At 48.1% G+C, this 12,207-nt stretch overlaps 7 protein-coding genes across 7 annotated transcripts; 3 read left to right on the top strand and 4 right to left on the bottom strand.

Annotated features, from left to right (window-relative positions):
• Positions 1-180: 180 nt before the first annotated feature.
• On the top strand, positions 181-1,313 carry cp8 (putative carboxypeptidase Y; the record flags this gene model as incomplete). The annotated part of the gene is made up of 4 exons (XM_025720945.1): positions 181-402; positions 512-580; positions 660-1,133; positions 1,194-1,313. 4 exons carry the CDS (start codon positions 181-183, stop codon positions 1,311-1,313), a joined length of 885 nt encoding a protein of 294 aa, XP_025573610.1.
• Positions 1,314-1,541: 228 nt separating this feature from the next.
• BO80DRAFT_456604 (cytochrome P450) lies at positions 1,542-3,491 on the bottom strand (the record flags this gene model as incomplete). The annotated part of the gene is made up of 6 exons (XM_025722184.1): positions 1,542-1,732; positions 1,816-2,219; positions 2,284-2,423; positions 2,484-2,818; positions 2,866-3,057; positions 3,107-3,491. The coding sequence occupies 6 exons, from the start codon at positions 3,489-3,491 to the stop codon at positions 1,542-1,544; spliced, it is 1,647 nt and encodes a 548-aa protein (XP_025573611.1).
• A 703-nt stretch (positions 3,492-4,194) lies between these two features.
• On the bottom strand, positions 4,195-4,494 carry BO80DRAFT_320348 (terpenoid synthase; the record flags this gene model as incomplete). Its single annotated transcript, XM_025715121.1, has 1 exon — positions 4,195-4,494. A coding segment is annotated over one exon (300 nt), but the record flags the coding sequence as incomplete, so codon positions are not given.
• Positions 4,495-4,533: 39 nt separating this feature from the next.
• On the bottom strand, positions 4,534-5,139 carry BO80DRAFT_314661 (terpenoid synthase; the record flags this gene model as incomplete). Its single annotated transcript, XM_025715063.1, has 1 exon — positions 4,534-5,139. A coding segment is annotated over one exon (606 nt), but the record flags the coding sequence as incomplete, so codon positions are not given.
• Positions 5,140-6,188: 1,049 nt separating this feature from the next.
• Positions 6,189-7,927, top strand: BO80DRAFT_477976 (cytochrome P450; the record flags this gene model as incomplete). The annotated part of the gene is made up of 5 exons (XM_025723261.1): positions 6,189-6,393; positions 6,454-7,304; positions 7,368-7,478; positions 7,532-7,698; positions 7,756-7,927. 5 exons carry the CDS (start codon positions 6,189-6,191, stop codon positions 7,925-7,927), a joined length of 1,506 nt encoding a protein of 501 aa, XP_025573614.1.
• Positions 7,928-8,821: 894 nt separating this feature from the next.
• Positions 8,822-10,228, bottom strand: BO80DRAFT_494872 (kinase-like protein). The gene is made up of 5 exons (XM_025723909.1): positions 9,934-10,228; positions 9,606-9,877; positions 9,492-9,556; positions 9,339-9,395; positions 8,822-9,285 (listed from the first exon to the last, which is right to left on the bottom strand). Exons 1-5 carry the CDS (start codon positions 10,185-10,187, stop codon positions 8,935-8,937), a joined length of 999 nt encoding a protein of 332 aa, XP_025573615.1. The 5' UTR covers positions 10,188-10,228; the 3' UTR covers positions 8,822-8,934.
• Positions 10,229-10,846: 618 nt separating this feature from the next.
• Positions 10,847-11,618, top strand: BO80DRAFT_494873 (uncharacterized protein; the record flags this gene model as incomplete). Its single annotated transcript, XM_025723910.1, has 3 exons — positions 10,847-10,963; positions 11,017-11,514; positions 11,565-11,618. The coding sequence occupies 3 exons, from the start codon at positions 10,847-10,849 to the stop codon at positions 11,616-11,618; spliced, it is 669 nt and encodes a 222-aa protein (XP_025573616.1).
• Between the last annotated feature and the right edge of the window lie 589 nt (positions 11,619-12,207).

Raw genomic sequence — 12,207 nt, forward strand, 5'->3', positions numbered from 1 at the left:
ACTCCATTCGCATCCGTCAGCAAAACGAATCTCTCTGCGCGGCTGGCTCGACCTCAGTACACCGGCTGGCTTGACATCGGGTCTAAACACTTTTTTCTTCTGGTACTTTGAGAGCCAGAATGATATCCCGCTAGCGACCCCCTAACTCTCTGGATGACTGGTGGACCGGGTGGCTCCAGCATGATCGGGCTGTTTGAGGAGGTCGGTCCTTGTCTGGTCAACGAGTATGGAAATGGCACGTACTACAACCCCTATGGCTGGTCTCGGAATTCGTCCCTACTCTTTGTTGATCAGCCGGTCGATGTGGGCTTTTCCTATATTGACGAAGGCTACGAATTGCCGATCGATTCGCATGAGGCTGCTGTCGACATGCACCGGTTCTTGCAGCTCTCCATCTCCGATGTCTTTTCCTCACCACCAGTCCCATCCGCTTCACCTATCCGGGAAATCATATGCCGTACGCTAAACTTCTATCCCTCTTCGATGGCATGCGCACCACTGACCTCCGCAGGGCCACTACGTCCCATACCTCGGCGCCCAGATCATCCAACAGAACCAGCTCAATCCCCACGCATTCCAAGTAGGTCGGAACCGGTTCGATAGTAAGTCAACCTTCCTCTAAGTATTTGATCGAAGCATCCTAATCAGGTATGGCATAGTCACCGCCGACCTGCGAAGTCGACGGCATCTGCTACATCCAAGCCACGCATATCGAGGAATACCTCAACTCCGCAGCAGTCTGGGAAGCCCTTTCACCTCCCAAGGAGATCACAGAATACAAGAACGTGGCCGAGTCCGTGTCGCTAGCATTCGGCCGTAGCTCGGACGAGATGACACCTTCATCGGTTCAAGTCAAATTTCTACTAGAGAATGGGGTCCATTATCTCGCTTACCAGGGGAATCTGGACCTGGCCTGTAATACGGCAGGGAATCTGCGCTGGGCGAGTTCATTGTCCTGGAAGGGACAGGTCGAGTTCACGTCTAAGACGTTGCGGCCGTGGACGGCGACAGATGTGGTTACGGGTGAGAGCAGATTGGTAGTCTCGATGAAGGAAGTGAATGTTCGGGTGGATGGCCGTGTTGGTGCGAAATCGCGGTTCGTGTTGGTGACGGTGGATGGGGCTGGGCATGTTGTAAGTCACCCCACCCTTGACAAAATATAGGTGGATGCTAACTCGATAAATTGTTGGCAGCTGCCTCAAGACTGCCCTGACGTGGCATTGGATATGATGGTTCGGTGGATCAATGGAGGGCAGTTCTACACATGGCCGTTAGATCAGATTAAGCAGCCTTCTGGTCATTGTACAGCTTGACATTTAAGGAAGAATCAGATTCTAGCGATAATACCAAGCCCTTTAATGACGGCTACAGAACCGCAGTATCACGAGGTAAAATATCCTCCCTCATGTCGAAGGACAATGCGACAGCATAATACATAGTATATCAAACATATCCAGTGAAATACCATCCCTCTACTTTCTCATATAAATAGGGTCATACAGCTCTACCCCTCCAAAACCACCCCAAAAGACATTCCTACCCTACCCCCCCCTCTCCGACAAAACCAACCCCAACTCCCCAACATCCAACGCCAAATAATCCCTCGCCCCCGTATCAAACCCCACCCCATCCTCCCCGGGCACCAATTCAACATCAAAATTCAACGCAACACAAGCAACAAAAACCCGCATCGTCATCATCGCGAATTCCTTCCCGACACATCCCCGAGGACCTAATCTATCAGCCTAGTCTAGACCACCAACACCATCTCAAGGGAAGAAGGAGGTGGGGGGGGGGGGAGGGGGGTGTACATACCAATCTGGAACGGAAAATACGCCCGTTCATCTACACCCAAGGACGGGTCGGTGGTAATCCACCTCTCGGGTACAAACTCCCCTCCTTGAGGAAAAAACCGCTCATCGCGATGCACGGCATATTGCGGGACAAGAACGTTGATAGCACCTGGGATATAGACGTCCCCGATATATAGACCCTCCGGTGGAGTCACGCGCGGTTGACCGCTGGGAACAGCTGGTTTCAGACGCATGGTTTCTTTGAGGATAGCGTCGAGGTAGGGGATGTTTCGGAGTTTAGTGTAGGTGGGGGGGTGGGTTGGGTTGGGGAAGAGATGGTCGAGGTGGGATTGCAGGGTTTTGTAGATGGTTGGGTGGGTGGCGAGGTAGTGCAGGGCGCAGGCCAGGGTGGTGGCTGTTGTGTCGCTGGTTGGGTATGGTGTTAGGGTTGGAGGGTATGAAGGGGGAAAGAAAATGGGGAGGGGGATACCTTCCGGCGAGGATGAGGACGTTGGAGTCTTCGTGGAGGGCTTTGGGTGTGGGTGGTGCGGAGCGGTCTTTCTCGGCTTGGGCTTTGAGGAGCCAGGAGATGATGTCTTGGGGGGTTTTGTCGGGGGAGTGGTTGTATGCCTGGGATATGAATACTGTGTTGGTGGGGGGTGGTGGATGTATTGAGAGATTGTGACGAACCTGTTGTCTCTCCTTGACCATTTGACTGCAATACATCTTGAACGATCCAAATCCACCACTGAGTGGTTGGAGTGCATTTAGCGGGTACGAAAGCCAAGGGATCTGGTTAAGAAGGCCTAGCATGAACAGCTGGTCGTGCATGCCTTTGATAGCGTAGTGCTCGGTGGCGGTTTCAAGCTGTTTGAAATCGTGGCTGAATCCTACCAGGCCCATCACGTCGAACGAGTAGAACATAGTCCATTGGGATATGTTGAGAGGTTTGTTAAGTCGGCATTTTAGTTCGGTTATGAGTGACTCGGCTTTGGAGATTATTCGCGACTCGTATTGGGCGAGGGCTACATATTAATTGACCACTGCGTCTGAAAGATCATGTTTAGCTCACCTTTAACACCCAATCCCCGATCCCACGCCCGCCTCCGCAGACGATGCAATGCCGGGTCTCGCGTGGTGTTTACTGAAGTTTCGGTGTCGAGTCTGGAGACCTGATGATACCATGCGGACTTGATGCAAGGTGACTGCGAGCCATAGATGATGGGTATCGCTGAAGGGTGAAAGATAGTAATCTCTCGGGGGCCTATATTGTGTCATGACCAATGCCAAATAAAGAGGAGTAAGTCACCTACCAGTGCGAACGAAATCTCCATACTTGCGCTGCAAGGCAACTTGATCCGAGAAGAGCTGCCAGCTTTTCCACTGCAAGGTGAAAGCGTAGAGTTTGCTTATTCTCGCGGCAAACGGGCCGGGGAAATTTCTCAGGCGATGGAAAAAAGCTCGGTAGATGATCATGCTTGTTGTTAAACCTGTCGTGAAACAAAAGGTCATGCTGAAAACTGTTTTGATGGCTGAGAGGAGAGCTGCATCGTAATATTGGCAGTTGACACAGACTAGGGTTATCCATATGGCTATGAAAAGGCAAAGTAGGCGTAGAATCTGATAGTCAATCTCCAATGGCAGTATGGACAGGTGAAAGGCAACGCCAAGGAAAGCGAAGCAAATATAAGATCCCATTGTCTCCATATCAAATGCAGGAGTAAATCAAATAACCATCTGGGGATTCAATATGACTATTCACGTTTGGTCCACCGGGAGCAAAAGGGAAACCTTGAATAAGTGACCGAGGTGACAGGAATTGAAAACTACTCGTATGAGCTGGGTGGTTGCTCATTATAATTCTGCCCAAACGTAACTGATATATGTCGCTTGAGTATACACTCACCGACACTTGGATGATCCATTTGTGCTGACAGGTTCGGGCGAGCTGCATATGCATCTCCTTCCGTGCTAGTTGCCATGCAGCCAGAACTGTAACTCGGTCTTCTTTTAGTATCTACTGTATCGAGACAAGAGACATGTGGACCATATATGGTTGGTCTATTGTAACCGCGGTTAGGTATTTATTTTGGAAAGGATCAGTGACTTTATGGAGATGTGCTCAAGCGAATGTCAAAGTACTATTATGCTGATGTTGAGAGAAGAATTTCCACAACATCTAATTAGGACATAGAACTAGCAACCAGGCCAGCAAAAGCAAATTCATTGTTTATACTCGTCCAAGCAGAAATTCGGTCATGACAATAAAATAGAACCCGATCCAGTTGCAAAAGTAGTGGGGTTCGAATCGAACCTGGGCTGACTAAACTCGCCATATTTGGACGTGCGCAGGGTACCAATCTACCCGTAATCATAAGGCAGAACGTATTTTGATCGGCTGACCAACTGCATTCAAACTCATCTCATAAAACGCTGTAAGACGTGTATCCCCTGACTCGGCGCAAAGTGATCCGATCCTGTACCTGGAGCATGCGAGATGGAACCGGACATATCCCACGAAAAACTGCTCCACACGATCCGACAGCTTCGCATCGCCAATTGATTCCAACATTCTTCGGACTCTCTCACGACATTCCAGGGATATGTTGACTGACTCGAGGAGTATCTCTGAGCAATTCCTCCCGGTACAGGCAGCTTCATTCAAAGGAAAATTCACCCGGTCCAAGGCCGTGCTACTCTCCTTGTAGAATGAAAAGAAATCATTCACAGTGCCAACATAGAACTCCAGCTCAGCTTCCAAGGAAACGATGATGGGCAAATATTCGTCCTGCGGAAACTCGCTCTCTGGAAAGCAAATAGCTGCTTGCACAGGTCCCTGGGCACTCATGCGTCGAATATAACTCGGGTAGTTTGAACCCACGTAGCCCTTGAAGAGGGTTCTCTCGACACTAGTTGCCTGGATAAACTCCACCGCGCCTCGAAAGATGGTTGTCTGGGCATAGGGTCCGTAGTATTGGAGAATAGTTGGGAAGAAAGCGAATAGTCCCTTCCAAGCCGGATGTTCGATTTCACGTCGCTCGGATAATCGGAGGCATAGTTCATAAAGACTGTCATGCTCCTCCACGGGGATATCGTCGACTGACATTTGGAAACTGTCATATACGGCGACAGCTTTGCGGATTTCGAGAGGAAGGAAAGGGAATGTACAATGTACATATTCTGAAAGAGAACGAACAATGCCTTCCTCCTCCGGTAGGAATTTCAAAGTGTAATCATAAATAGCCTGCAGATCGTGGGAAGAAAGACTCGCTTGGTCATTGTAACCAAACCTGTCCAGGAAGTCGACAAGTATTGTGCTCAGCTCAGTGGACGAGATAAATTCCATAGTTCCTTCAAGTTCGAACAGTGGCAATAATCTGGTTTGCTGGTGTTACCTCCCCTATGGAAGCCGTATTCTTGCCAGTATTTATATAGCAGGGTCCACCAGTTTCTCAGTAGTCAGATCCTGTCATAATAATTGCACTACTCGTTCATCCCAAGATTCGTCCCACCAATGGGGTAGGTTGCTTCTTGCCAAACTTAAATTCCGTAGGTGGCATATGTCAAAAGACGAAAAGAGACCTCTCCGTCACAGGAGTGACTGAAATGGTAGGTAAGTCCCAACAGATGATTGTTGAGCGGGCAACAACTATGGACAGGTACAGATATGCATCTACTTATAGCAAGGTGCATTGACACATCTCAGCAGCCGCGTCACCGGGCTAGGCTATGGAATGCGTTCATGCCAGGGGCCTATGTAGGCCGCTGGATGCGGAGGTCACGTGATCCATAAGACAGCCCTGACACCGCCAGTGTATAGCTTCGTTACGACATCAAGTATGAAGTAACAGTTGTACTGGTAAATTGGTAAGCAATACGAGCGCAGCGAATGCCACTGGTAGTTACTAGACGTCGACAATGCGAGTATGCCTACCCAAATCCTTTTGAGACGTAGGAAACGTGAAATCTAGCTGTGTGAGGCTTGGCGATCTCTACCGGAGTCGATAGTCTACTTCCTCGAACAGTCATTGAAAAATAATACCCTGTACTACGCCAGGAGTAGCATCAAACAACTGTCATGCAAGTCAAATTATCAAATTTTCTTCATCACGCATGACCTCTGTGGCCGGACGAAAGAGGCATAAATTTCCAATTCGGGTTGAGCTTGCGGAATCTCAACGTTTCTTTTCTGGAACCATGCAGTGATTCGACGATTTCCAAGAAAGCTTGCCAACTTGGCTACGTTGGATTCCAACTTCAAGGGGTCATCCGTATACTGGCGTATCCTTATACTGGGGCAATTACGCTACATATATAGAACTCGACCCTCAGCATGTACCAGTTGCATCCAAGTGTCACGCTCCTTGTGAATTGCCCAACGCAAAGCTCAAAAAGATGGATTCTCTTTATCTCTGGCTTGTACCGTCCCTCATTATTTTTTCAATTCTTGCAAGGAGCATATACCGTCTTTACTTTCACCCGCTTAGCAAGTTCCCGGGTCCGAAATTGGCTGCGATCACTCATCTTTTCGAGTTCTATTACGATGTGGTACAAGACGGGATGTTTCTCTGGGAAATTGAAAAAATGCACGAGAAATATGGTAGGACCCAGTTCGCATGAGATTTCTTTCTTCCGCCAATCACATGCTTAACATGGACAGGTCCAATTGTCCGAATCAATCCGCGCGAACTCCATATCAAGGACCCTCACTACTACGACCAGATATATGTCTCGGGAGGCAAAAAGAGGAACAAGGATCCACATTTTGTCCCTTTATTCGCAGCCCCCCTTTCAATGATAACGACCGTTGACCATGAGCATCATCGTTTCCGGAGGGGTCTTCTCAGTAACTTCTTCTCCAAGAAGTCAGTGGCCAACATCGCTCTACTCATTCAGAGCAAGGTAGCGAGTTTAACAGATCGATTTGAGCAAGCCTACCGAGATGGGACGACTGTAGATCTGACAGCAGCCTTTTGTGCTCTCACAGGCGACATCATCTTTCAGTATACTTTCGGTGAAAGCTTAGACTTCTTGCATGATAACAACTTTAAGAATGATATTCGCGGCAGCATTCTAGAACTGGAGAGTGTCAACCATCTGAATCGATTCGCCCCGATCCTGATTCAGCTCTTCCAACTCATGCCATCCGGTATAATGAGCCTTTTCAAGCCCGCCACAGCTGCACTGCTGGGAGAAGTGACCAAAAAATCACAGCGCGCATTACAGAGCAGCGACCATCAATCCTCTGACAAGAAAGACCAGACATTGCTTGAAGCGCTCAGCTCACCAACAATACCTGCTGATGAAAGAACCTTGGCCCGCCTAAAGGAAGAAAGCATGATCCTCCTAAGCGGAGGCACAGAGTCTCCTGCCAATGCACTTTCTGTGGCCGCATTCCATTTGTACAATGACAAATCTATAATCAGAAAGCTCCGGGAAGAGCTGCAGCCGGTGATGCCCTGTGCTGGAGATTCTGTGCCTCTGGCAGACCTGGAGCAGCTGCCATATTTGGTTCGTCCCCTCTACTCAGTTCAGCTAGGTATCCCAACATCTAATATAGCCCGCGGCATATAGACTGGGGTTGTCAATGAAGCTCTCCGACTGTCCTATGGTCTCGTCTCTCGACCACCACGAGTTGCACCGGACGAGGCTTTGACATACGGGGATTTCACCATCCCACCGGGAGTAGGTCATGCTGCTTCTCTGTACTTCCACAGTGCTAACCACCTCCTCCGCAGACCCCGGTTAGCACATCAAGCTATTTCATGAATACAGATCCTACTATATTCCCAAACCCAGAGTCATTTAATCCAGAGCGCTGGATCCTAGCAAAAGAGCGAGGTGAAAATCTCACCCGATTCATGGCATCGTTTGGGAAAGGAAGCAGAGCGTGCATTGGCATAAAGTAAGTTGTTTGCCTCTGGCTAGACAGATCTGGACTAACTCGACATTTCCGGTACAGTCTAGGCTACGCAGAGCTGTATTACACCATAGCTGCTATGGCTCGCAGATTCGACTTTGAATTGTGCGAGACTACCGAGGACAATATTCGGGTTGTTCGTGATCGTGGACTCCCGTTTTCGAAGGACGGTCACTGGCGGGTTAAAGCTAAAGTGTCGAAGATTTACCACTAGTGATATGGTTAGTTAGATGCACCTGAATATCGCGGCCTTTTATGTAGCAGATTCAATGCGAGGCGCTGCAAGACTGAATACGCAAAGTATCAGTACATTTCCCCTCATGACCTCGATATGTTTGTGGTCATAAAAGCCGCCGAATATGTACTTGTTGCGTCTTCTGCACGGGGTTTCAAGACTTACACGTATTTCTCCCTATAGGGTAGCTTCCCCAAGTCGCATGACTCTGGTCAAAACGAGAAACATCACAAAACACTCCACGAGTGCAGTGGAGTCATCAATGGGGAGTTTGATAAAGTCTAGTGTAGGCTTATGCTGAGCTAACCTGGGGATTTTGAGTAGCTCAGGGAGCTTTTGAATTTTGATAACAGGAAAGGAAATCTGTTTTCTCTCGCAGCAGTCTGAAATTGTCTCTTCAGTTCTTCCTTATGATGTGTTGAGGCGCCTGGTTGGTCGGTAGGGAGGATCACGTGTGCTAATCACGTTGGCCACCCCCAACACGTTCTTCTTCCCTGCCGCTGTAGCCTAGATAACCAATACAAGCAACAATTTCACCTTCACTGAGCTGTAGCTCATAGCATGGTGCTAATAGATATCCGGCACTAGTGCCAGCACCTCTCAGGCGCTTCAACCCGTTAATCCTGTCCCTCCCTACAGATATCAATGACGAAGCATTTCGGGACAACATCGCATAGTCACGTGACCTGAAGGGTCATCTGGATGACGCAGGGGATCGTCCCGGCAGTTGCAGCTCACCGAGCCACAGACTTTTAATATGATTGCTCTTGATCACCCCGATCGCATCAGACTTTCCCATGTTTACTCATGGCATGGCTCCCGTTTCATGTCACAACATAGTTGGCTCAATAATCTTTGATCTATGGAGAGCATAATGAGCAGTAATGATATCCGATTACAGAATTAAGATAAGAGCACACTAAACCAAATCTTGCACCGTAAAGTCTGCCCCAGAGCGTTGATTTCATAAGGCATGCCATCTCCACCTATCTCAAAACACCTTGAAACCACTGGTGTTCCAACGCCTCACGGGCAGTAATTCTCTTTTTGGGATCAAAATTCGTCATGCCACAGATAAGATCTTTGAAATCATCATCAATTTGCTTCCAAAGGGCAAATGGTTGGCGCGGATTTTCCTTGTTTAACCCATCCCATGTTACCTTGAAGATCGGCACCCAAGGATTATCACCAAGGTGTTCGAAAAGACCATTCAATCCAACTTCATCTGCGAAGTATGAGATCTGGCGCTCAATTACAATTGCCAGTCGATGTATGCCCTCATCCAATTCGTCTTCTCCGACCGCCAGTATGACGTGTTTGTAAAGGACACAAATACACTGTAAGAAGTAAATAACTTGCAGATTGGGAGTGACTGGCAGGGGCTACTTACCACCAGCGCATACGAAAAGATATCAGACGGCTTACCCACTGGCCCTTTCGCATGAGCCTCGGGACTTCTTCACATCCAGTTGCCCGCTTGCTTGCCAATCATGTATGATCCAGGTGGAATATATGCGCTATCTTCCAGATCTCCAAGCTGGACTCTCTCGATCATGACCCCGTCCTGGGAATCCTTCCAGTTGACGAAGAAATTATCTGCCTTGATATCTATCTACAATAAGCCACGGCCTCTTAATCTAGTAAGAATGAGACATACCGGTATGAACAATATCTTGGTCATGCATTTCAGCAATCCCACGCAGGCCATCTTTCAGGATTCGTTTTACCGTTCCAAGGGACAAGTCCTTTTGACTAAGACGTAAAAGATGATCCGCGAAATATTCAAAGACGAACATTGACTGATCAGGGATAATATCTTGGGTAAGACGAACATGGCTAGCATTGTTGCGTAGCCTGTTATTTATGTCTTTAAGATATTCAAAATTGACTGCATGAATGTATTTCAAAATGAATTTTCGGTCACCAGCGCTGATGGAAATAATAATGAGAAAGTAATCATTACTAACTAGTCAGAGTTCACTCACGTTGCAAGGCAAACATGACGTCGTGGATCCGTCTCGTCCTGTAATACCCGTTCGATCTGATAATGGAGGCCAGACTGGCCAACGTAATCCTCAGTATTAACCGGGGAAGTTGACATTGTGCTTGTTCTGCGACAGAGAGTATGTTTTGCGAAAATGAATTTGCGGCTAGAGAGGTCCGGGACTACTAGGTTAGAGTATGCCCGGTTTCTGAAAGAGCGAACAGCCTGCGAACATAAAGATCCGAAAGATGGCATTGCAGGCAAGGTGCATAGTTCGGTTGCTGGGTCCAGGAAGCGTTGTTGGTACTTTGACGATGCCGCAAAGGAGTCCACTTGGGTTAAATAGCGGACCGTCCGAGCGCTTAGCCAGTCAAAGACCAATGCATAGTAAGCCGGCAATGCACCCCACAGGATCACCTGAGTGGCCAAGGGGCCGTCGCGACAAGTCAGCAGCGCTTACCCAGTGACGAGGTGGATTTTCTACCATTTCAAGCCCCATACTCAGCCTTGTCCGCATCGCTAGTGCTATATAGGTAAAGCGCTAAAATTATACCCACAAGCAGCGCAGAAAGAAGTGAGTGAATAAGTATAGAATATAGTTCTAGTGTGTGGAGAATATACAGATCGGTCGAACCCATACAGTGTCATTTCTCGGAATTTAATATGTCCCGGGCCAGAAAACTCCTGATAGTGTTATTTATATCTGCATACAATGCGTTCCATACATTCCTTCACCTTCGAAGCAAGAAAGGAATGCTACTGACCTGTGTCACCCTCCGTCAAAATCATGTGCTTAGCAAATAGTTTAGTCATCTCCCACGTGTCACATCTCTGTGGTCTCCCAGGGTCTCCTTGTGTCGCAGTCTCCCACAATCAACAATACTCCCGCACAAGCAAGCCCTAGTCATCCAGCCATGGAGCTCACTCAAGTTACCCCTGCAGAGATCCTCTTCAAAGAAAAGCTTTCCATGTCTGAGTTCTCTGCGATTTTCCTTGTCGTCGTACGAGAGCAGCTTTGTGTAATGAAGGTCGTGAGTCTAACCATCCTGCTGCGGCATGTGAATTACTGGACTAAACTATCTAGCACCACGGACGAGGCCCTCGAGAGTACTACGAGCCAGTCAACCGTGAACTGGACATCCACGTACGGGAATACACAGCCTACTGTCGCCTCAAGAACAAGGGACTGTGCGGATGTGTGGTGCCGAACCTATTGGGAAGACTGAGGAAATTCGATCCCAAGCTCTGCAGGCCTCATCTGGATACCTTCATTAGCGACAAATATCTGCCCAGTGCTCTGCTATTACAGTATATTCCACATATGGAAATGATCCACTTACATAACTTCTCGGAGAATCGGATGGATAACCTGATCATGGGTATTCAGGCCATCCATCAGGCCCTTGTTCGGCACCGAGATCCGAAGCCAAGAAACATGATGGTCCTCAAGAATGATCCGGGAAGGGTGATGTGGATTGATTTTGACCGTGCAGAAACTTACGATGAAGATACTATCACGGAGAGACAGGAGGAATTACTGGCGGAAGAGGAAGATATCGTTAGAGAGCTTAAAGAGTGCCTTGTAAGTACTAGCTTTTCTGGATACGATTCTGTTATTAATAAAGTTTACAGCAGGCGGACTGCCTTGGTGGTGAGCTCAAAGAGTCATATCTCTTTTATTGTTGAACCCTTAACCCATGCGTGAAAATCATGGAGATACGTTGTGGGTAATTCATGATACCTGTATCACAGAGTCGCTCACTGTAGGGAACCAGGAGCTTGGGTAAAAGGCCTACAGCATGTGCCAACAAGTTAATTTTGCCCTTGGTAACCAAAGTCAAGCAGGGATACTGTTGGCTGACTCGCAATAACTGCACTTCCTTGACACGACGTCTTCAAAAAGGGGAACAAGTTGACTCAAAACACCACGGACAGTTCCATGTGAAGTACCCACTGATTCCTTTTGTCCTCTCAATACTCTCAGTTTGGTCGTCCACTTTGCGAGTTAGAATGGTGTGACAGAAGGCAAATTGCTTGTTGTGCGGGGTCAGGGAGTCTGTCCTACCGTGGGACAGGGGGGTCAGAGTGATCCCAGTCAGAGACTATGGGCTAATTCAGTGCACACTTCGAGATACTAATACGAAAATGGACTGAGAGAAAGGAACCAATTGTGGTTGCATCTAGTAAAGCCTAAGGGATTGGACATAAGCCATTAATCAGCCACAGCATCGCGGCTGAGGAAATAGTTATGCTTGAATGAACAAATCTATTGTTT

Source organism: Aspergillus ibericus (assembly GCF_003184845.1).
Source record: "Aspergillus ibericus CBS 121593 unplaced genomic scaffold BO80scaffold_29, whole genome shotgun sequence".
In the NCBI taxonomy this organism is placed as follows: Eukaryota; Fungi; Ascomycota; class Eurotiomycetes; order Eurotiales; family Aspergillaceae; genus Aspergillus; species Aspergillus ibericus.